The sequence below is a fragment of the Nerophis ophidion genome, linkage group LG11 (genome assembly GCF_033978795.1).
Source record: "Nerophis ophidion isolate RoL-2023_Sa linkage group LG11, RoL_Noph_v1.0, whole genome shotgun sequence".
Lineage (NCBI taxonomy): Eukaryota > Metazoa > Chordata > Actinopteri > Syngnathiformes > Syngnathidae > Nerophis > Nerophis ophidion.
In genome coordinates, this window is record NC_084621.1 from 264,066 (window position 1) to 288,341 (window position 24,276).

Consider the following 24,276-nt stretch of genomic DNA (forward strand, 5'->3'; position numbering starts at 1 on the left):
ACTTTCGCGCGAAATTAAAAATTGCAATTTAGTAAACTAAAGCGGCCGTATTGTCATGTGTTGCAATGTTAATATTTCATCATTGATATATAAACTATCAGACTGCGTGGTGGCTAGTAGTGGCTTTCAGTAGGCCTTTAATGCTAATGTTGTACACAACTGATTTCTCCACAAAACACAGCAGCAGACTACGCAGTTGATTGGATTGAATTATATTTAATAGCAATATTTTCTAGGGACTCAAAAGGCTGTACAAAGTGACACCCATAATCTACATAAGCTACATTTAAATCAGTTTGTGTGGCATTAGGGGGGCTGAAGCGGGAGATCGAACCTGGAACCCTCAAGTTGCTGCTCTACCAACCGAACCAGGCCGCCCCAATTGATGTTTCCCCGTTTCAGGACAATCATTGACGTCCACATGAAACAAGATAGTTTGCTTGCATGGCCCAACTTTATTGATAACACAATTAAATGTTAAATGTTGAGTGCATTCAGGTCAAAGTCCATAAATTAGAATATCATGCTAAAGTTCATTTAAATGTGAAAATAGTATGTGATATAAACTCAGGACATGCAAAGTAAAATATGTCAAGCCTTTTTTTCCTCATTATTTCGATGATAATGGTTTATAGTTCAAAAAAAAAAACATTTTTCAAGATTTTCATAATCTGTGAACCAGGGGTGTCGAAACTGTGGATTTCAGTTTAATAAGGGATCTGACGTCAGATTTAATATTTCATGTAGGAAAATATAATTGCTTAAAATTGCCACCCATCGTGTGGAATAAAGACAACTATTGAAGTTAATAACCATAAATTACACCTTGAAGTGTCCACAGCACAGCATTTTTACATATGGCCCAAACCAGACAACCTTTCTCACTCCTGGCGCAAATAAAACTAGCACAAAAAGTCAACACCCATGGTCACACGTAACACAACCTGCTCACTGAACTTTCTTGATATTATTAAACATGTCCAAGCACTACACATAATTCATAATTATACCCATGTAAATCCCCTGAAATGCATGATGGGAAACTTGCAAAACCCTCTCTTCATACTTTTCCATGTTCGGCGCTTGATATTTTTGATTGATTACAAAACTTTTAGGAGGTGGTCACGGAAGTACACAAAGTATGAATCAAACTTTTAAATACTGTAAATAATGTCATGTATAATAATGTAAATAATGTAATAATGTAATGTAAATAATTCAATGTATATACTGTGATGATTAACTTGTGTGATGACTGTATTATGCTGATAGTATATATTTGTACCATGAAGTGATTAACGTGGACCCCGACTTAAACAAGTTGAAAAACTTATTGGGGTGTTACCATTTAGTGGTCAATTGTACGGAATATGTACTGTACTGTGCAATCTACTAATAAAAGTATCAATCAATCAATCAATCTGTTAATATCCAATCATATTAATCCATCCATCCATCCATTTTCAACCGCTTATTCCCTTTTTTGGGGTCGCTGGCGCCTATCTCAGCTACAATCGGGTGGAAGGCAGGGTACACCCTGGACAAGTCGCCACCTCATCGCAGGGCCAACACAGATAGACAGACAACATTCACACACTAGGGACCATTTAGTGTTGCCAATCAACCTATCCCCAGGTGCACGTCTTTGGAGGTGGGAGGAAGCCGGAGTACCCGGAGGGAACCCACGCATTCACGGGGAGAACATGCAAACTCCACACAGAAAGATCCCGAGCCTGGATTTGAACCCAGGACTGCAGGACCTTCGTATTGTGAGGCAGACGCACTAACCCCTCTGCCACCGTGAAGCCCTCATATTAATCCATTATATTAATATAAGTATATATATATATATATATATATATATATATATATATATATATATATATATATATATATATATATATATATATATATATGTGTATGTATGTATGTATGTGTGTGTATATATACATATATATATATATATATAGTATATACATACAGTATATACATATATATAGTATATACATACAGTACAGGCCAAAAGTTTGGACACACCTTAGTCAATGTGTTTTCTTTATTTTCATGACTATTTACATTGTAGATTGTCACTGAAGGCATCAAAACTATGAATGAACACATGTGGAGTTATGTACTTAACAAAAAAAGGTGAAATAACTGAAAACATGTTTTATAATAAATGGTAAATGGGTTGTACTTGTATAGCGCTTTTCTACCTTCAAGGTACTCAAAGTGCTTTGACACTACTTCCACATTCACACACTGATGGAGGGAGCTGCCATGCAAGGCGCTAACCACGAACCATCAGGAGCAAGGGTGAAGTTTCTTGCTCAAGGACACAACAGGCGTGACGAGGTTGGTAGAAGGTGGGGATTGAACCAGGAACCCTCAGGTTGCTGGCACGGCCACTCTCCCAACCGCGCCACGCCGTCCTATTCTAGTTTCTTCAAAATAACCACACTTTGCTCTGATTACTGCTTTGCACGTTCTTGGCATTCTCTGGATGGGCTTCAAGAGGTAGTCAGTCCCCTGCAAGGGTTTTCATGAAAATGAAGAAAACTGAAATGAGGTGTGTCCAAAATGTTGGCCTGTACTGTATATGTACATATACACATATACATTTTTTTCCAATGCGGCCCTCAATTCAAAACATTCGCACACCCAGAGTGTAAGCTATAATCATCAAAATGATATCAAACAAAGGCTTGAAATATCTGACATGTTCTGAGCTTCACTTTGTAAATGTAATTGCTGGAATAAACTTTTGCACAATACTACCATTTTCCTGGCTGTAGAATATACACTGGCACCATTTCTATATGAAGTAAACTAAAGGTTTGCATTAAAAAAAACAACATCAAGTCTTTTCATTTGTGTAAAATCATAATCGTACTTTTACGTGTTCATTGCTTTAAAATTGAACTTCTGTTGGGAAAATTGTTCCCGGTTTAGCAGTTTGGCGTAGCGACAATTGCGAATAACAAAGTATAAATGTAACCCTAACCCATTTAATGAAAAAGAGCGGCGACATATAGAATATGACATAATGATGTGTTTGAATAGGCCGTGATAGCGGTGTAACAGCAAAGTATATCATTAGAGGTGTTGTACTTAGTAACCACAGCGTGTACAAGCCAGGTCGTCCTGCTCCTTACACGGGCTCCATGAGGAGCTCCTCCAAGTCGGAAGGTTCCAGCTCACGAAACGCGGCGTGACTGCCGATCACGAACAAGGTCGCTCCTGAAAGAGAAATTATTCATCTTACTAACCATTCTTCCCACAACCATTGTTTTGTTGTTTTATTGCCGGGTGTTGTTGATCAACGACAAGTCTTTGCGCTCCACCATTAGCTTCAGCTTTCCAGGTGTCACGTATCCTCTGCAGGTGGTTTGCGGCTACAGCACTTTTCATATTGTTGTAAAATCTGTCACTTTTTACGACATTTTCCCCCCCTGTTGCTATTTTTGGTGAAGGAAGCTAATTTTTGTCCCTAATATTTAAGTATCACACCATGAGAAATAAATACTGGACTACCTCGCTAGCTGTCAAAAAAACTTGGATTAGATTAGAAGGTAAGGAGATATATTGTTAGGATTTTATCAATACTTAGACCAATATCCTTTTTTCTTCCCAATATTTACTGGTACTATACAGTGCAACCTCAATTTCTGAACCCCTAGTTCTATGAACAACAGGTGCAGTGCATTCCTCCATCACATGCACAGACAGTTCCCAGCACACTACAGCAGGGCTATTGACAGTGACGTGTTGTCAGGGGATGCAAGTCAGGCAGTGCCTCACCTGCCACCAGGTGGCTTAACCATGAGATGTTCCAAAACAAAGTAATAAAATTAAATACGTTTTAATATTTCTCTTTTGGTTTATACTTTCTATGTGATTTTGGTGTGGTTCCTGTATATGTTGATCATTTTCATGGTCAAAATCGCGGAAATTCCATGTTTCCTGATCAAAACAATGCAGCAGACGAGAAGTGAGGCAGACACAGGCGGTGCCTCCACGGCTACACACAGTGTGTATTGGGCGTGTGCGTGCGAGGGGGCGCATGCTTGTTGCCGCGGGGAAAAGGCAGGTCGTGAGGCAGCAAGTACCTCTGCCTCAAGGTAGGGGGCGATACATTGTCAACTTGCCACACTGGGAGAAGTGGGGGCGCTCAAGATAGCAGACACATGTCTCTCCAGCAGAAGCCAGTCTTTTTTTCTTTTCTTTTTTTTTTTAACTGTACTTATAACAAACATGACATTTTTATTAGAGTAAGCCAGCGTTTGTGGGTGTTTTTGTCAGCGACTTGTCCAGGGTGTACATCGCCTTCCGCCCGATTGTAGCTGAGATAGGCACCAGTGCCCCCCGCGACCCCAAAGGGAAATAAGCGGTAGGAAATGGATGGATGTTCCGCCAATCTTTTCTTCCTGAAATCCTTGTGAATGTTGAAAGAAGTGCGGTCCAGCAGTAACTTGAACAATCAACTTCGGCGAGGAAGATAAATGCTTCAAATTAGGGCTGGGAGATATATCCATGTAAACGATATATCTCGGGTTTGTCCCTGTGCGATATAGAAAATGACTATCGTAATATTCGAGTACACGTATAGTATACTACCATGAATCGATTAACGTGGACCCCGACTTAAACAAGTTGAAAAACTTTTTCGGATGTTACCATTTAGTGCTCAATTGTAGGGAATATGTACTGAACTGTGCAATCTACTAATAAAAGTATCAATCCATCAATCAATACGTTGTCACGCAGTTGCTTTTAGCTGCAGGCATTACACTACAGGCTCTTCTCACTCCTTCTCGTCTCTCCTCCTCACAGAGACGTAAAACAAGCCCGCCTTCTTTACATACGTCACATTCTGTCGCGCGTTAGGCGTCATACGCTCTCGCCGAGCAGACATGTAGCAGCATGGCTAACGTTAGCTGAGGCAGGTGGAGCGAGTTGAGTGACAATACAAGAAATGTTGCTACAAAAAGGTAGCAGCACTATTAATTGGTTCTTTCATTTCAAAAGTCACCTGTGAGAGAATGAAGAGTATTTAATAAATACAGATTTGGCCAATTGACTTAGTTGTGATTTCCCTCTCTGCATGAAAGTTTAAAAGTAGCATATATGAATGCAGTATGAAGAAGAATGTTTGAATGTAGACACATAGAATCATCATACTGCTGTCATTATATGCATCAAGTGGTCATTCAAGGCTAAGGCAAAATATTGAAATCTATATCGTATATCGCGATATAGCCTAAAAATATCGGAATATTAATAAAAGGCCAATATCGCCCAGCCCTAGTTCAAATCTTTGTAAAAACATTTTTTCTTGAAAGTGCATGAATCCACGCCATCCCATTTCAATATTTTTTCATAATATATTTTCCTTTTCAACCTTTTTAAAATACACCCAAATCTGCAATGATGCAGGTAGATAAACGGTGGCCTAATTGGACACTTTCCATCTGAAACCCAGAAGTGCATCTATTTTGTGACCCTCTTCTTCATCCATCCATCCTTTTTCCTACCGCTTATTCCCTTTGGGGTCGCAGGGTCACTGGTGCCTATCTCAGCTACAATCAGGCAAAAGGCGGGGTACACCCTGGACAAGTGGCCACCTCATCGCAGTCTCTACTTCATTACATTTGTAATTTAAAATAACTCAAGGCCTACCATAGCTATAGCTGCTGCTGGAACCAATTAACACATTGAGTCACATAGTTAAAACTCGAAGTGAAAACTTTGTGCTGCCCAAGCAGGGGTGCACTCTAACGTGTGTTGTGAATATTTTATTGTTTGGGATTCATTTAGTGAAGTGTGAAGTGAACTATATTTGTATAGCGTGTTTTCTCTCGTGACTCAAAGCGCTTTAAATAGTGCAGGGTATCTGCAGGTTTCAGCAAGTCAAATTCAAGAGAGATCCAAAAACTTTGACATCCAAAACAAGCAAACCAACACCAACGCCAGTAAAAACATAATAACCGAGGTGAGGGTAAAAATAAATTACATTTGGTCAATAATAGTGCAAAACAGTATTATAACAACAACAAAACACTGATCACACACTCAAATGAGCCTCAGTTGAGCTTCAGCTGGCTGTTCTCATTCACGAGTTCTGCCTCGATTTTTTTCAGCTCACTCATTTTTTCTTAGTATCTCTTGAGGAGATACAAAGAAAAAATGACTCAGCTGAAATCAATCACTTTTACTTAAAGACGTGCCGTAACTTTTACTCAAAGACGTGCCCCGGAAAAAAAACAAAGAACCGAGTACTGAATTTAAGACCGTTTTAGGAATTTCTAATAAATGTAATACTTTTTAAGGCCTTCATTTTGGATACATGAATTTAAGACTTTTTAAGGATTCGCGGATACCCTGTAGTGGAACCCAATATCTAAGTTACATTTAAAGCAGTGTGGGTGGCACTGGGAGCAGGTGGGCAAAGTGTCTTGCCCAAGGACACAACGGCAGTGACTAGGATGGCGGAAGTGGGGATTGAACCTGGAACCCTCAAGTTGCTGGCACGGCCACTCTACCAACTGAGCTATACCGCCCTGGCATTGTGGCTAAACAAAACAGTACAGTGTGTATGCGGACTCACCCAGAACCCAAAAAACTGCAGCGCCTGCTCCTGCCAGCCAGAACACAGGCAAGGAAACAGCTCCAGCTAGACTCATCTGGTGTGGGACAGTCAGTTCCTTGCCTGAAAAAATATACTATAAATATACATAGAATTAAATAAATAAATATATATTATGTGTATATGTAAGATGTACAACTCTTACAATATACACAAAAGATCTATTCTCTCAAATACTGTTCACAAATCTGTGTTAGTGAGCATTTCTTCTTTGCCAAGATAATCCATCCCACCTCGCAGGTGTGGCATGTACAGATGCTGATTAAACAGCAGGATTATTGCTTGCACAGGTGTGCCTTAGGCTGCCCACAATGAAAGGCCACTCTGAAATGTGTACTTTTGCTGTATCTGAGGTCTTTTTGCCACTTCCCTCACACAGTGCAACACATCTTTGACGCATAGAGTTGAGCAGGTTGTTGATTGTAGAATGTGGGTCCACTCCTCTTCAATGGCTGTGCCAATTTGCTGGATATTGTCAGGGACTGGAACACGCTGTCGCATACGCCGATCCCCAACATCCCAAACATGCTCAATGGGTGACAAGTCCGGTGAGTATGCTGATCATGCAAGAAATGGGATGTTTTCAGCTTCCAGGAATTGTGTATAGGTCCTTGCAACATTGTCATGCTGCAACATGAGGTTAAGGTCTCCCGTGTGTGGCACAACAATGAGCCTCGGAATTTCGTCACGATATATCTGTTCATTCAAAATGTTATCAATAAAATACACTTAGGTTCGTTGTCCATAAACACACGCCTGCCCATAGCATAACCCCACCCCCACTATGGGCCACTCAAGTCACAATATTGACATCAGCAAAATGCTCTTCCACGCGATGCCTTCTGCCCCAAACAGTGAAAAGCGGGATTCATCTGTGAAGAGAACACCTCTCCAACGTGCCTTTCTCACAGTTTGCGCAGAAATTATTTGGTTATGCAAACCAATTGTTGCAGCCGCTCTCCAAGTGGCTGGTCTCAGACAATCATGGAAGTGCACCTGCTGGATTTGGAGGTCCTGAGCTGGTGTGGTGTGGAATGTGAGGCCAGTTGGATGTACTGCCAAATTGTCTGAAACGCCTTTGGAGTCGAATTATGGTAGAGAACTGGCACGCTGTTTTCTACTTGACAACTGGCGCGGCAATCGCTAGCTAACAACGGGCACATTAATTGCTAGTTGACAACTGTCATGCTAATCGCTAGCTGATAACTTCTGTATTAATCGCTGGCTGACAACAGACACGCTATTTGCTAGTTGACAACTGGCGCACTAATCACTATCTGACCATAGGCATGCTAATCGATAGCTGACAACTGCCGTGTTAATTACTAGTTGACATCTTGTGCACTAATCGCTCGTTGACAACTAGCATGCTATTCAAGTTAGTTGACAACTGCCGCACTAATCACTACCTAACAACTTTCGCATTAATCGCTAAGTGACAATGAGCATGATAATCGCTAGCTGACAACGGGCACGCTAATCACTGGCTAAAAACACACACTAATCGCTAGCTGAAAACTGGCACACTATTCACTACCTAAGAACTGACTCTATCGCTAGCTAGACTGGCGCACTAAACACTAGCAGACAACTGCCGTGTTAACCACTAGTTGACAACTGCTGCCCTAGTTGCTAGCTAACTGCCGCAATAAACACTAGCTGACAACTACCACTAGTTGACAACTGCTGAACTAATCGCTAGCTGACAACTGGCGCACTAAACACTAGCAGACAACTGCCGTGTTAACCACTAGTTGACAACTGCTGAACTAATCGCTAGCTGACAACTGCAGCACTAAACACTAGCTCACAACTGCCGTGTTAAAAACACTAGTTGACAACTGCTGAACTAATCGCTAGTTGACAAATAGTGCACTAATCGCAAGCTGACTACTGGCATGTTAACCACTAGTTGACAACTGCTGAACTAATCGCTAGTTGGCAACTGCCGCACTGGTTGCTAGCTGACAACTGCCGCACTAAACACTATCTCACAAGTGCCTTGTTAACCACTAGTTGACAACTGATGAACTAATTGCTAGTTGACAAATAGTGCACTAATCGCTAGCTGACAACTGGCATGTTAACCACTAGTTGACAACTGCTGAACTAATCGCTAGTTGGCAACTGGTGCACTAAAGGCTTGCTGACAACTGCCATGTTAACCACTAGTTGACAACTGCTGAACTAATCGCTAGCTGACAACTGCAGCACTAAACACTAGCTCACAACTGCCGTGTTAAAAACACTACTTGACAACTGCTGAACTAATCGCTAGTTGACAAATAGTGCACTAATCGCAAGCTGACTACTGGCATGTTAACCACTAGTTGACAACTGCTGAACTAATCGCTAGTTGGCAACTGCTGCACTGGTTGCTAGCTGACAACTGCCGCACTAAACACTATCTCACAAGTGCCTTGTTAACCACTAGTTGACAACTGATGAACTAATTGCTAGTTGACAAATAGTGCACTAATCGCTAGCTGACAACTGGCATGTTAACCACTAGTTGACAACTGCTGAACTAATCGCTAGTTGGCAACTGGTGCACTAAAGGCTTGCTGACAACTGCCATGTTAACCACTAGTTGACAACTGCTGTACTAATCGCTAGCTGACAACTGCCATGTTAACCACTAGTTGACAACTGCTGAACTAATTGCTAGTTGAAAACTGGTGCACTAATCGCTAGCTGACAACTGGGGTGTTAACCACTAGTTGACAACTGCCGCACTAATTGCTAGCTGACAACTGCCGCACTAATCGCTAGCTGAAAACTGCCGAACTAATTGCTAGCTGACAGCTGGTGCACTAAACACTAGCTGACAACTGGCATGTTAACCACTAGTTGACAACTGCTGAACTAATCGTTAGTTGACCACTAACACGCTCTTTGCTAGCTGGCAACTAGAGTGCTAATCGCTAGCTCTGCTAAAAGGGATACAATAATATAATTTTGATAAGTATAAACTACATTACACTACAGTATGTAAAAAGTACAGTGCAGTGTGTACAATAAATGTTAATGTGTATTTAAAGACATTGAGAATTGTGGAAAAATTGTGTGGGGAATGGAAAAAAATATTTTAAGAAAACCTGACCAACTAAAAATTTCATGACCCACCTGCAATACCTGTGCAGATACCTGCAGGGCCACGGACCCCTCGTTAGACCTCTACATTACAGCATATACACATTATTCTGGGTTTATACGCTTTATTACGATTTTTTGTAAGGGGCGCTGGAAGCCGGCAGACCCGTCAGCGATCCTGTTCTGTCTCCCTGTAATGTTTGTCTGATCTTGAATGGGATTGTGCTGAAAAATTTAATTTCCCTGAAGGAACTCTCCTGACGGAATAAATAAAGTACTATCTAATCTAATATAATCTTTACTTACCAAGGATCACCAGCTTCGACTCCAGCGATTTAAGATGGACGATGTAGAAGGCACCGAGGAACACGGCCAATGCGATGAGCAACATCGGAGAGCTGATTCTGAAATATAGGACCACACATATAAGATACTGAATCCTGGCATGCTAATCGCGAGCTGACCACAGGCACCAGGGGGGCCAAATTTAGAGAAAGAAATGTGTCTGGGGGCCGGTATATCTATTTTTAGGAACACTAATACAAAACCTCACAAAAATGTCTGATTGAATGCTAAAAACGTTATGACAGACTGCCTTAAAAACGGAATGGAATTTCAACTTTTTTTACTGAATGAGACATCCACAATGTACAAGAAAAATAAAGAATGTGGGGTTTACAATATAACTATGTATGATATTGACAACATCCCTCCCGATTGACGTATTTTACTAACAAGCGAAATGCAACAGAGAAATATGACCGCAAAGGGTAAAAAAAACCCCACCTACAATCTGATTTATCACTAAGCTTTAGGACTTTGTTGTAAAAATCTCCATCCGCACCTGTCCCTGACACCCGCATTTCATGCTGGCCGTTCTGGAAACACTCTGTGGAAACACTCCCCACCCACACTGCTTGGTGCCTCGTCTGAGCTGCTGTTACTAAGATTACCATAGTAACTAATTAGATCAACATAGTAACTAGTATATTCAAGTGAAAGTACCACTGATACACACACACTAGGTGTGGTAAAATTACCCTCTGCATTTGACCCAGCCCCTTGTTCCACACCCTGGGAGGTGAGTGAAGTGAAGTGAATTATATTTATATAGCGCTTTTCTCTAGTGACTCAAAGCGCTTTACATAGTGAAACCCAATATCTAAGTTCCATTTAAACCAGTGTGGGTGGCACTGGGAGCAGGTGGGTAAAGTGTCTTGCCCAAGGACACAACGGCAGCAACTAGGATGGTGGAAGCGGGAATCGAACCTGCAACCTCCGAGTTGCTGACACGGCCACTCTACCAACCGAGCTATGCCGCCCCGAGGTGAGGGGAGCAGTGAGTAGCAGTGGTGGCCACGCTCTGGAATCATTTTGGTGATATTATGCAAAAGCACAGATTCCAACCATTGAAATAATTTGTATACCGTATTTCCTTGAATTGCTGCAGGGTATATAGTATGCGCCTGCCTAGAATTGCTGCCGGGTCAAACTCGTTTCGCAAAATATTATTTTTATTAGCGCATGTCTAGAATTTCTGCCGGGTCAAACTCGTTTTGCAAAATAATTAGCATATGCCTAGAATTTCCGCCGGATCAAACTCGCCACGTCACGAGTGAAACTTCACCTGTCATCGTTTTCAAAACGGACTTGGCTGATTTCAATCATTTGAAATCGCATGAAGGGAAGAAGATTAAGAGCTATTCAGTAGGATTTAAGGTCCAAGCTATTGAATATGGTAAAAAAAAAACAGTAAGCAGCTATGTTTTATTAATATACCGTAGCTGCGTGTGTCAAATACGAGTCGTCATTAAATGACTCCCGCCTCCTGGTGGTAGAGGGCGCTAGTGATCCTTTTTGCGACTACTCGGCTGCAGAAGAAGTGACAACAAGCAGCAAGAGTGAGCAGCGATCCTTTATTTTTTCCTCTCACTTGCACTTTTAACATGGAGGATTATATATCTAAATTAAAACAGTTTTCTAAACTGGACTTTAAATCGAAGCAGGGGGTAATTGCTTTCGTCCTCTCCAAGGTTCTCATAGTCATCATTGTCACCGACGTCCCACTGGGTGTGAGTTTTCCTTGCCCTCATGTGGGCCTACAGAGGATGTGGTAGTGGTTTGTGCAGCCCTTTGAGACACTAGTGATTTAGGGCTATATAAGTAAACATTGATTGATTGATTGATTGATAAGAAAGGAAGATCTCCATCAAGACAGAGAGACTTTTAAAACTGAAGAAAGATAAGGAAGACTTCTATAAACAAGTTATCGATGCTTTAGATCAGAAGGAGCTGTGCATGGACTTCATTTACAAGTAAAGGAAAGACCATAATACAATTTTTTTGATTAAATGTGCTTTTCATGATGGTATCCTTACATCACACTCAAATTTATAAGCGCAGGCCTAAATTTACCGCATGCCTTTGGTAATCGCTGGAGTGAGAAGAGGTTTTAAAATAATTAGCGCATGCTTGCCTTTACCGCATGCCTTTGTTTAACGCCGGAGTGAGAAGAGGTTTTAAATTATTTAGCGCCCCGGCGGCAATTCAAGGAAATACGGTAGTTCAAGACTTACGGTCTTTAGAAAACATCACTGCACATCATAATGGCAGCTACACTTTCCATCTTAAAGATCTAAAACAATTCTTTGGGAATGTCCGGTGGGCCGGATTGAAAAGTTTAACGGGCCACATGTGCCCCCCGGGCCTTAATTTGCCCAGGTCTGGTACATACATATAATATATTGTATAGACTCCTTCCTCATAAAAACTGGAGTCTTCTCACATGCAGTAGAGGATGAGGCCCAAGAAGATGAAGGTGTAGTTGCTGTTGAACGTCTCCACATTTTTCACCACCCGCTGACACAGCTCACCAAAGTGGCGAGGTTTGGAGAACTTGCGCTGGTCCACGAAGCTGGCCCACGGTCGGATGGACAGGCGGCGCCGGTCCAGCCACTCTTTGGCCACACTGGTGGAGATGCCTTTGGGGAGGCCCAGCCTGCAGCGGGAAAAGGAGATGCAAAGACTTAATATAAGCAGTGAAGTTGAATATCTATATGCTGGACTATATTATGTCGTACTTGGCCAAGATCCCGGCTCCACCAGTAGGATGAGCATCCTCAGCACTGAACAGATCTCCAGCTTTGCTCTCCATGTCCACCTGGCAGTTCTCGCCTTTTGGAGCTGACATCAACTGCACTGTATTAGATAAAATAGTTTAGTGGAGAAACATGGAAGTGTTGACATTTGTTGAATTTGTATTTTACAAGACCAACTACAGCGGGGTTGTCAAACTCATTTAGAAAAATCTACTCCCAAGTGGGCCGGACTGGTAAAATCACGGCATGATAACTTAAAATTAACGAAAATTTCAGATTGTTTTCTTTGTTTAAAAATAGAACAAGCACAAATGTACAAATCATAATGTTGTCGGTTTTTGTTTTTTTTAACACTTACATGTTACGGTTAATCATTTATTTGTCGTTATTTAAATTTCCATCCATCCATCCATCCATTTCCTACCGCTTATTCCCTTTGGGGTCGCGGGAGGCGCTGGTGCCTATCTCAGCTACAATCGGGCGGAAGACGGGGTACACCGTTATTTAAATTTCCTGAATAAATTATGTGATAGGGCAGCACAGTGGCAGAGGGGTTAGTGCATCTGCCTCACAATACAAAGGTCCTGAGTTGTAGGGATCTTTCTGTGTGGAGTTTGCATGTTATCCCCGAGACTGCGTGGGTTCCCTCCGGGTACTCCGGCTTCCTCCCACCTCCAAAGACATGCACCTGGGGATAGGTTGATTGGCAACACTAAATTGGCCCTAGTGTGTGAATGTGAATGTTGTCTGTCTATCTGTGTTGGCCTTGCGATAAGGTGGCAACTTGTCCAGGGTGTACACCACCTTCCGCCCGATTGTAGCTGAGATAGGCACCAGCGCCCCCCGCGACCCCAAAAGGAACAGGCGGTAGAACATGGATGGATGGATTATGTGATAATGTTCATCAGTCAACTCATTGGTGTCAATTTTTCAATCAATCAAGACAAAATAATTGTATCAAAATCAAATTACAGGATGTTACTTATGTAGTTTGATCATATTCCTCGACGGATGTACTAACATCATTTGCTTAATTTTGTGCATATGTAGCATCATCTACAAAGATACAAAGAATTGCTGTTGCGACATCCAGTGGACACATTTAGAACAGCAGTTTCATTCATTTAAAAATTTCAGGTAGATTTTTATACTTGCCAAACTCATCTCACGGGCCAGATATATCCTGTTTGCGGGCCTGATGCGGCCCTCGGGCCGTACTTTTGACGCCCCTAAACTATCCATCCATCCATTTCCTACCACTTGTCCCTTTCGGGGTCGAGGCGGGGGTGCTGGAGCCTTTCTATGCTGCATTCGGACAGGAGGCGGGGTCCACCCAAGACATGTTGCCGCCTCATCAAAGGGCCAACACAGAGACAACATTTACACTCGCAACTACAGCATTTTAAAATCAACTTTAGCTTTTAGCACTTTACAGTGTTTACTTTTGAGGTTGGGATTTTACAGTGGTGCGTTTAATGACACTGTGAAAAGTCAGCTTTTTGTTCCATCCATCCATTTTCTTGTCCCTTTTGGGGGTGCTGGAGCCTATCTCAGCTGTATTCGGGCAGAAGGTGGCGTACACCCTGGACAAGTCGCCGCCTCATCACAGGGCCAACACAGATAGACAGACAACATTCTCACTCACAACTGGAGCATTTTAAAATCAACTCTAAAACATATATGTAATGCTTTTAGCACTTTACAGTGTTTACTTTTGAGGTTTGGATTTTACAGTGGTGCGTTTAATGACGCTGGGAAAAGTCAGCTTTTTGTTAAATAAATAAATGATAAATGGGTTGTACTTGTATAGTGCTTTTCTACCTTCAAGGTACTCAAAGCGCTTTGACACTACTTCCACATTCACACACACATTCACACACTGATGGAGGGAGCTGCCATGCAAGGCGCCAACCAGCACCCATCAGGAGCAAGGGTGAAGTGTCTTGCTCAGGACACAACGGACGTGACGAGGTTGGTACTAGGTGGGGCTTGAACCAGGGACCCTCGGGTTGCGCACGGCCACTCTTCCACTGCGCCACGCCGTCCCGTTGTTCCATCCATTTCGTACCGCTTACCCCTTTTTGGGGTCGCGCCTATTTCAGCTGCATTCGGGCAGAAGGTGGAGTACACCCTGGACAAGTCACCTCCTCATCACAAGGCCAACACAGATAGACAGACAACATTCACACTCACAACTGGAGCATTTTAAAATCAACTTTGAAACATATAAGTAATGCTGTTAGCACTTTACAGTGTTTACTTTTGAGGTTGGGATTTTACTGTGGTGCGCTTACTGACGCTGGGAAAAGTCAGTGTTTTGTTCTATCCATTTCCTACCGCTTAGCCCTTTTTGGGGTCGCGCCTATCTCAGCTGCATTCGGGCAGAAGGTGGGGTACACCCCTGGACAAGTCGCCGCCCATCACAGGGCCAACACAGATAGACAGACAACATTCACACTCACAACTGGAGCATTTTAAAATCAACTTTAAAACATATATGCAGCAGGGTGTCCAAACTTTTTCCACTGAGGGCCGCAGACTGAAAAATCAAAGTATGAGAGGGCCATTTTGATGTTTTTTCTTTTTTAAAAGCAAAACAATAGTTGTTGGTTTTTTTACCTTTATGGCTTTCCTCAAGTTTGGTCCCCGGTCTCCGGAAGGGTCTCAGTCATAAAAATGTTACAAATAAGTCCATCCATTTTCTACCGCTTATTCCCTTTTGGGGTCGCGGGGGGCGCTGGCGCCTATTTCAGCTACAATCGGGCGGAAGGCGGGGTACACCCTGGACAAGTCGCCACCTCATCGCAGGGCCGTTACAAATAAGTCATAAATTATTATTTTTTTCCTTTAACGCTTGAATCTCGAGATGAACTTCAGGTCTGTCTGTCGTTATAGCATTTTTTTTATTTAGTTTTTATATTCATGGCCTTTATGTGAAAACCCTTATTTATATGGCAAACACACAAACTATGCAACATTTTTTCCCAAAACATTTCAAAGTGGAATATTTGACGTGAAGTAATTGGAACCATAAAAAGGTAAATAATTCAGAACAATGAAAAAAAGAATAGGTGTTGAAAATAAGCCAAATGTATATTCATATTTTTTTTACTTTTAACGCTTAAGTCTGTAGATCTCTTGATTATAAGATTTTATGATTTTTTTTCATACTTTTTTGTTTGTTTGTTGCCCTTTTTGTGAAAGAAAACTTTGTTTTGCACAAAATATGCAATATTATCCTCCCAAAATATTTAAAAGTGAAATTGTTCAGTGAAGTAATTGGAGCCTTCAGCAGGTCAATAACAGTCCCCATGGGAGCTTTGTGTTATTAGTGTCAACACTGCAACTTTTTCTTGTTACATGTCACTGTTTACTCTTTTATTACACTCTTTTTTTTTGTTTTGCATTTTTACTATAGTATTTTTTAGAATTGCCCGCGGGCCGCACTTTGGACACACCTGCTTTACAGTGTTTACTTTTGAGGTTGGGAATTTACAGTGGTGCGTTTAATGACGCTGGGAAAACTCCGCTTTTTGTTCCGAAGGTGGAAAATATGACTCAACCACAAGCGGGGCAACCGACACATTATAAACCTATAGTTTTTGTCTTTTTTACCGAGCTGCATTTAAACAAACTCCACATAGGCTTGACATGAATCCACATTTACGATTTAACACAGAGACATATAAGTAAAAAGGACACCGCTTGCTAGCTAGATGCTATGCTAACAGACGTTATCGGTGGTTCAAATGGGGCAAAAGTACGTGGGTGTATTCATCTAAACACATTAAAACGACAGAAGGTGTCGATTAACGAGTATTTGGAATGGAAAATAACACTCACGATTGAAGTTGTCCGAGTCCCTTCAAGCGTGTTGACGTAAAAGATGTGGCTGGTTGGACATTCTACTTCCGGTTTGGGGAAGCACAAAACACTGCCCCCATTTGACTACAATTGAAACGGTCTTGTTTATATGTAATTTATTCCGATTCTTGTTAGTTGGAGTCGTTGGGATTTGTGTTTTTTTTTTCAAACACTATAAATATAGCTGACCCGTATTATATTGGAATTCAGATAACAGACCTGAGAGCGGCTGTATCGGTTTTTCTCTGCGTGACAAAGAGGCAGAAATCTGACTCCAGAACAGCGAGACGCTCACAGGCTGTGATTGAAAGCTTGTCAGCTCGTCCAGGAAGTGACCCCAACATAAGCAAGACGGTGAGTCGTTTGCCTTCTTCTCTGCCCAAATATCGCTTTATAAATGTAATGTCAAGCGTGTATTTACGTTTTTTTGGGTATTAAAAGGTAGACGCGTTAACGTTACCTCGTCCTTATCGAGGCCCTTTCCGCGCAACGCTAGCTTCTCCGTTACTTCTAAGCCTGCTGTCTGTGGTAAGCTTATATAGTCAAAGTGGAGCTTGGCGTTAACACAACCTTGGTGGACTGAAATTGGTCAAATGATCGTTAGTTGGTTGTTGAAGTGTGTTAGTTGACAGACGGCGACATTTAATTGCACGTGTTACAATGTTTGTGTGTACCCACTCAGGAACGTGACTGCTTACGTAACATGGCGAGGCGGGGATCGACAGACTGAAGAATTTCCCTCCTCCTCCCCCCGACAAACTTTGGAAAGGCAAATGTCAGAAACTTCACAATTGACAACAACGCACAATAACAGGTACGTTTAAAGCGTGGAGTTTGTGTGTTATTGTTAATGTACGGTTTGCTTGTTGTTATGCCAGCTGCGTGTTTTCGACGCGCGTGAGCTTGCTTGGTTTTATTTTTTGTAATTGTTTGAAACCCCTCAGCACGGTGGTATAGGGGTTAGTGTGTCTGCCTCTCAATACGAAGGTCCTTGTTTCGATCCTGCGCTCGGGATCATTCTGTGTGGAGTTTGCATGTCCTCCCCTTGACTGCGTCTGCCCACTTCCAAAAACATGCACCTGGGGATATAGGTTGATTGGCAACACTAAATTGGCCCATGTGTGTGAATGTTGTCCATCCGTGTTGGCCCTGCGATGAGGTGGTGTCTTGTCCAGAGTGTACCACGCCTTACGCCCGATCATACTTGCCAACCCTTCCGGATTTTCCGGGAGACTCTCGAAATTCAGCGCCTCTCCCGAAAACCTCCCGGAAGAAACTTTCTCCCGAAATTCAGCCGTAGCTGGATGCCACGCCCCCTCCTGCTCAAACATGGACAGTTCGAAGCTTGAAAAGGAGGATTGTGGGCAGATCTGACGGCGTTTAAAGTCATTTTTAAAAACGACTGTTAATCCTCCTCCTTTTCGACCGGAAGACCGTGGAGAATTAAAGTAGGAACACTCCAGAGGCAGAAGTTCATTAAGAGGGGCGGACTCACCGGCTCTCACACAGAGGAAGTCATGTTAGCGGGAAGTGAAGAAATCCTTCTGGATAAACATTTTGTTTGTCAAAGATCTTGCGTTCACAAGACCAAACCAGGTGGGGACCAGCACGTCCAAGGGCGCAGCTAATCCAGGTGGGGCCCGACACACAGCCCGCAGGTGGGGGGAGAGGAGCCACGAGGCGGGAAAGGAAGGCAAGAATCCGGCCAGGTGAAAAAGCTGACTGGGACGTCGAAAAACCAACGTCAAAGTTGATCATATCAGTGGGAGAGGGGCAAAGATCCAACAGTGTTTGGCGGTCATACACAAGCAGTGAGCTGACAGAGACGAAAATAGACGCAAACAACACAAAAACGAACAGAGCTGACAGCGAGAGACGGCAGGCCAAAGCACATACTGGCGCCATCTTCTGGAAACTCGGAATTGACGTTACTCAAATAGTGAAAGGTAAGTAGTGTTGTTGTTTTTTTAGTAACCAGCAATCACAGTACAGTTAGTAGAACTGCGTTTTTATTACTGTGTATTCGATAGGTGCCGTCTGAAATTCAACTATTTCTTTTATTTATATATATAATAAAATAAGTATCCATAGCTAGAATTCACTGAAAGTCAAGTATTTCACACACATTATATATATATATATATATATATATATATATATATATATATATATATATTATAATATAATATAATATATATATAATACTACACGGTCTAGCTCCATCCTATCTTGCCGATTGTATTGTACCATATGTCCCGGCAAGAAATCTGCGTTCAAAGGACTCCGGCTTATTAGTGATTCCCAAAGCCCAAAAAAAGTCTGCGGGCTATAGAGCGTTTTCCGTTCGGGCTCCAGTACTCTGGAATGCCCTCCTGGTAACAGTTCGAGATGCCACCTGAGTAGAAGCATTTAAGTCTCACCTTAAAACTCATTTGTATACTCTAGCCTTTAAATAGACTCCCTTTTTAGACTAGTTGATCTGCCGTTTCTTTTCTTTTTCTTCAATGTCCCACTCTCCCTTGTGGAGGGGGTCCGGTCCGATCCGGTGGCCATGTACTGCTTGCCTGTGTATCGGCTGGGGACATCTCTACGCTGCTGATCCGCCTCCGCTTGGGATGGTTTCCTGCTGGCTCCGCTGTGAACGGGACTCTCGCTGCTGTGTTGGATCCGCTTTGGACTGGACTCTCGCGACTGTGTTGGATCCATTGTGGATTGAACTTTCACAGTATCATGTTAGACCCACTCGACATCCATTGCTTTCCTCCTCTCTAAGGTTCTCATAGTCATCATTGTCACCGACGTCCCACTGGGTGTGAGTTTTCCTTGCCCTTATGTGGGCCTACCGAGGATGTCGTGGTGGTTTGTGCAGCCCTTTGAGACTCTAGTGATTTAGGGCTATATAAGTAAACATTGATTGATTGATTGATTGATTGATTGATTTATATATATATATATATATATATATATATATATATATATATATATATATATATATATATATATATATATATATATATATATATATATATATATATATATATATATATATATATATATATATATATATTTATATATACACACATATGTGTGTGTGTATGAAATAGTCGAGTTGGTGAATTGGCTGTAAATATACTCCTCCCCTCTTAACCACGCCCCTAAACCACAACCCCCAGCCCCCACCTCCCGAAATCAGAGGTCTCAAGGTTGGCAAGTATGCGCCCGACTGTAGCTGAGATAGGCTTCAGCGCCCTCCATAACCATACTTGTCAATCCTCCCGATTTTCCCGGGAGATTCCCGAATTTCAGTGCCCCTCCCGAAAATCTCCTGGGGCAACCATTCTCCCGATTTCCACCCGGACAACAATGTAGGGGGCATGTCTTGAAGGCACTGCCTTTTGCGTCCTCTACAACCTGTCGTCCCGTCCACTTTTCACCCGTACAAACAGCGTGCCGGCCCAATCACATAATTAACGCGGCTTCAACACATTTACAAGTGAATGCAATGCATACTTGATCAACAGCCATATAGGCCACACTGAGGGTGGTCGTATAAACACCTTTAACACTGTTACAAATATGCGCCACACTGTGAACCCACTCAAAAGACTGACAAACACATTTTGGGAGAACATCCACACCATAACACAACATAAACACAAAGTTTAAAGCGTGGAGTTTGTGTGTTATTGTTAAAGTACGGTTTGCTTGTTATGATAGCTGCGTGTTTTCGACGCGCGTGAGCTTGCTTGGTTTTTTTAATTCTTATTTTTATTGTTTTAAACCCTTCAGCACGGTGGAGTAGGGGTTGGTGCGGCTGCCTCTCAATACGAAGGTCCTGGGTTTGATCCTATGCTCGGGATCATTCTGTGTGGAATGCATGTCCTCCCCTTGACTGTGTGGGTTCCCTCCCGGTACTCTGGCTTCCTCCTACTTCCAAAAACATGAACCTGGGGATAAGTTTATTGGCAACACTAAATTGGCCCTAGTGTGTGAGTGTGAATGTTGTCCATCTGTGTTGGGCCTGCGATGAGGTGGCGACTTGTCCAGGGTGTACTCCGCCTTCAGCCCGGTTGTAGCTGAGATAGGCTCCAGCGCCCCCCGTGACCATACTTGTCAACCCTCCCGATTTTCCCGGGAGACTCCCGAATTTCAGTGCTCCTCCCGAAAATCTCCCGAGGCAACCATTCTCCCGAATTTCTACCGATTTCCACCTGGACAACAATATAGTGAGCGTGCCTTAAAGGCACTACCTTTCGCGTCCTCTACAACCTGTCGTCACGTCCGCTTTTCACCCGTACAAACAGCAGGCCGGCCCAATCACATAATTAATGCGGCTTCAACACATTTACAAGTGAATGCAAGGCATACTTGATCAACAGCCATACAGGTCACACTGAGGGTGGCCGTATAAACAACTTTAACACTGTTACAAATATGCGCCACACTGTGAACCCACACAAAAGAATGACAAACACATTTTGGGAGAACATCTGCACCATAACACAACATAAACACAACAGAACTAATACCCAGAACCCCTTGCAGGACTAACTCTTCCGGGAATACAATATTCCACCCACTTCCCGAATTCGTAGGTCTCAAGGTTGGCAAGTATGCCTGTGACCCCAAAATGAATAAGTGGTAGAAATTGGATGGAAGGATGTTTCAATTTTGTATTGAACAAAAAAAATACATTTATAATTCACACAAAAGTCAAGGCACTTTCAACATCAAGGAAAGAAAACAAACGCAAATACAGAAAGTAATAAATATAATAAATAATAATAAAAAATATGACAAAAGACAAAAAGGGCTACCTAAATCACTTTAAATGTTTTTAACAGAGATATCAACTTAAGGGCTTTTGTACTCTTAATAATTTTCCAAGATTTGATTGATAATTGTAAACCATAATGCCAATTAGGAAATGTAGGCCTTGCTTTCATAAGTTGACATTTATGTAGAAACATTTTTGCCTGGAGCATAATATTGTTGACAAACGTTTCTATGTTTCAGTCGTTTATAAGATATACTGAATTGGATCTTTTCTATAGAGAATGGGGACATCTCCACACCCTTGTTTCTCAGCCAATCTCTGATCTCCTCCCAAAACACATGTACACGCACACATTCCACAAACAGATTGACATCCTCTACAGCTCCACATATGTAACAGCCATAAACCTCCACTAGCTTGCTTGTTAAGACACTTATTTTTCTTGAAGCTGCATTAAACAATTTATAGAGCCAAAGGTCCTAATTTCACTATAATCTTTCAGACAGTGCAAGTATACTTTATTTTAGTTCGTATTTTTGGACAAAAGTAATCAACTTGGGAATTATTTTGTGCACCATTAGGTCCTGTTTACACTAAGCGGGCTAAGGTGATCCAGGGTAAATCCCATCGAGCCTTGTCCTTGTCCACACACACACAACGGTCGTGTAGGACCTCCACAACTTAATACGTATGCGCAGAAAATGCACACTTCAGTGTCACCTCCAGTGTTGCTTTGTGTGCAAGTTCTTAAATTTAACTTATCTGAACAATATCCATGTTGCGGTATTTCAATTAACTGGAATCCAGTGTGTTGGGGGGCCCTATTGCAGTGAATAACACCTGAGCCATCATAAATTAATCAAATCTTTATTGGACACGAAAGTATACAATGTGACAAAGAACATTTGACGACAATCAATATATGGATCTAGATATCTTAGACTTAGACTTCCTTTTATTGTCCTTCAAATTTGAACTGATATATATATATATATATATATATATATATATATATATATATATATATATATATATATATATATATATATATATATATATATACACATACAGTGAAGAAAATAAGAATTTGAACACCCTGCTATTTTGCAAGTTCTCCCACTTACAAATCATGGAGGGGTTTGAAATTTTCACGGTACGTGCATGTCCACCCACCGTATGAGAAAATCCAGAAATCACAATCTATGATTTTTTAACAATTTATTTGTGTGATACAGCTGAAAATAGGTATTTGAACACCAACAATAATATTTGGTAGAGTAGCCTTTGTTTGCAATTACAGAGGTCAAACGTTTCCTGTAGTTCTTTAGCAGGCTTGCACAGACTGCAGGAGGGATTTTGGCCCACCACTCCACACAGATCTTCTCTAGATCAGTCAGGTTTCTGGGCTGTCGCTGAGTAACACGGACTTTCAGCTCCCTCCAAAGATTTTCAATTGGATTTAGGTCTGGAGACTAGCTAGGCCACTCCAGAACCTTGATAAGGTTCTTACGAAGCCACTTCTTGGTTTTCCTGGCTGTGTATATATATATGTGTGTGTGTATCTGGTCAGGACACTTCTCACTCTTTTGATTTCACCTATATTGTCTATTTGTTTTGGGTGACTTTATATACTCTGGACCTAGACGTTGAGTCCGCGACATACAGTGGGGCAAAAAAGTATTTAGTCAGCCAGCGATTGTGCAAGTTCTCCCACTTAAAATAATGACAGAGGTCTGTGATTTTCATCATAAGTACACTTCAACTGTGAGAGACAGAATGTGAAAAAAAAATCCAGGAATCTACAATGTAGGAATTTTAAAGAATTAATTTGTAAAATATGGTGGAAAATAAGTAGTGAAGTGAAGTGAATTATATTTATATAGCGCTTTTTCCTCAAGTGACTCAAAGCGCTTTACATAGTGAAACCCAATATCTAAGTTACAATTAAACCAGTGTGGGTGGCACTGGGAGCAGGTGGGTAAAGTGTCTTGCCCAAGGACACAACGGCATTGACTAGGAAGGCGGAAGCGGAGATCAAACCTGCAACCAAATACTTAGCTATACCGCCCCATCAGGCGGTATAGCTAAATATTTGGTCAACCATTCAAAGCTCTCACTGGTGGAAGCTTTGGCTCAAAATCTCACTATACATGGCCCCATTCATTTGTCCATCCGTTTTCTACCGCTTATTCCCTTTTAACACGGATCAATCGTCCTGTCCCCTTAGCAGAAAAACAGCCCCAAAGCATGGTGTTTCTACCCCCATGCTCACAGTAGGTGTGGTGTTCTTGTGATGCAACTCAGTATTCTTCTTCCTCCAAACACCAGCAGTTGAGTTTATACCAAAAAGGATACATGGATGATACAGCAGAGGATTGGGAGAATGTCATGTGGTCAGATGAAGCCAAAATAGAACTTTTTGGTATAAACTCAACTCGTCGTGTTTGGAGTAAGAAGAATACTGAGTTGCATCCCAATAACAATAACTGATACAGTCTGCTTTGCCAGTCCAAAAACATTCGCTGTTTTCCATAGTCTTCCCTTGACGACCAGGTAATACAAAGCACACACTACGTTTTTTATCACATCCACGGAAGCTCGCATTTTATGTTAAAGTTAAAGTACCAATGATTGTCACACACACACACTAGGTGTGGCGAAAGTATTCTCTGCATTTGACCCATCACCCTTGATCACCCCCTGGGAGCAGTGAGCAGCAGCAGTGGCCGCGCCCTGGACACATTTTTGGTGATTTAACCCCCAATTCCAACCCTTGATGCTGAGTGCCAAGCAGGAAA

The 24,276-nt window shown here is 42.0% G+C and overlaps 2 protein-coding genes across 4 annotated transcripts in view; one reads left to right on the forward strand and one right to left on the reverse strand.

Annotated features, from left to right (window-relative positions):
• Positions 1-432: 432 nt before the first annotated feature.
• Positions 433-16,776, reverse strand: LOC133561488 (prenylated Rab acceptor protein 1-like). 2 transcript variants are annotated; one of them, XM_061914778.1, is made up of 6 exons: positions 16,681-16,776; positions 12,820-12,937; positions 12,525-12,737; positions 10,046-10,143; positions 6,608-6,709; positions 433-3,240 (listed from the first exon to the last, which is right to left on the reverse strand). In XM_061914778.1, the coding sequence occupies exons 2-6, from the start codon at positions 12,927-12,929 to the stop codon at positions 3,152-3,154; spliced, it is 612 nt and encodes a 203-aa protein (XP_061770762.1). In that variant the 5' UTR covers positions 12,930-12,937; positions 16,681-16,776; the 3' UTR covers positions 433-3,151. The 2 variants fall into 2 exon arrangements, with proteins under 2 accessions (XP_061770762.1, XP_061770763.1); XM_061914779.1 differs by having other exon boundaries at positions 12,820-12,942; positions 16,681-16,708.
• Positions 16,771-24,276, forward strand: part of LOC133561487 (DNA-binding death effector domain-containing protein 2-like) — a 33,992-nt gene continuing 26,486 nt past the window's right edge. The window contains exons 1-2 of one of the 2 annotated variants that reach the window (XM_061914776.1): positions 16,771-17,055; positions 17,384-17,515. In XM_061914776.1, coding sequence (XP_061770760.1) covers positions 17,475-17,515 — 41 coding nt within the window. In that variant the 5' untranslated portion in view covers positions 16,771-17,055; positions 17,384-17,474. The other variant, XM_061914777.1, reaches the window with a different exon arrangement.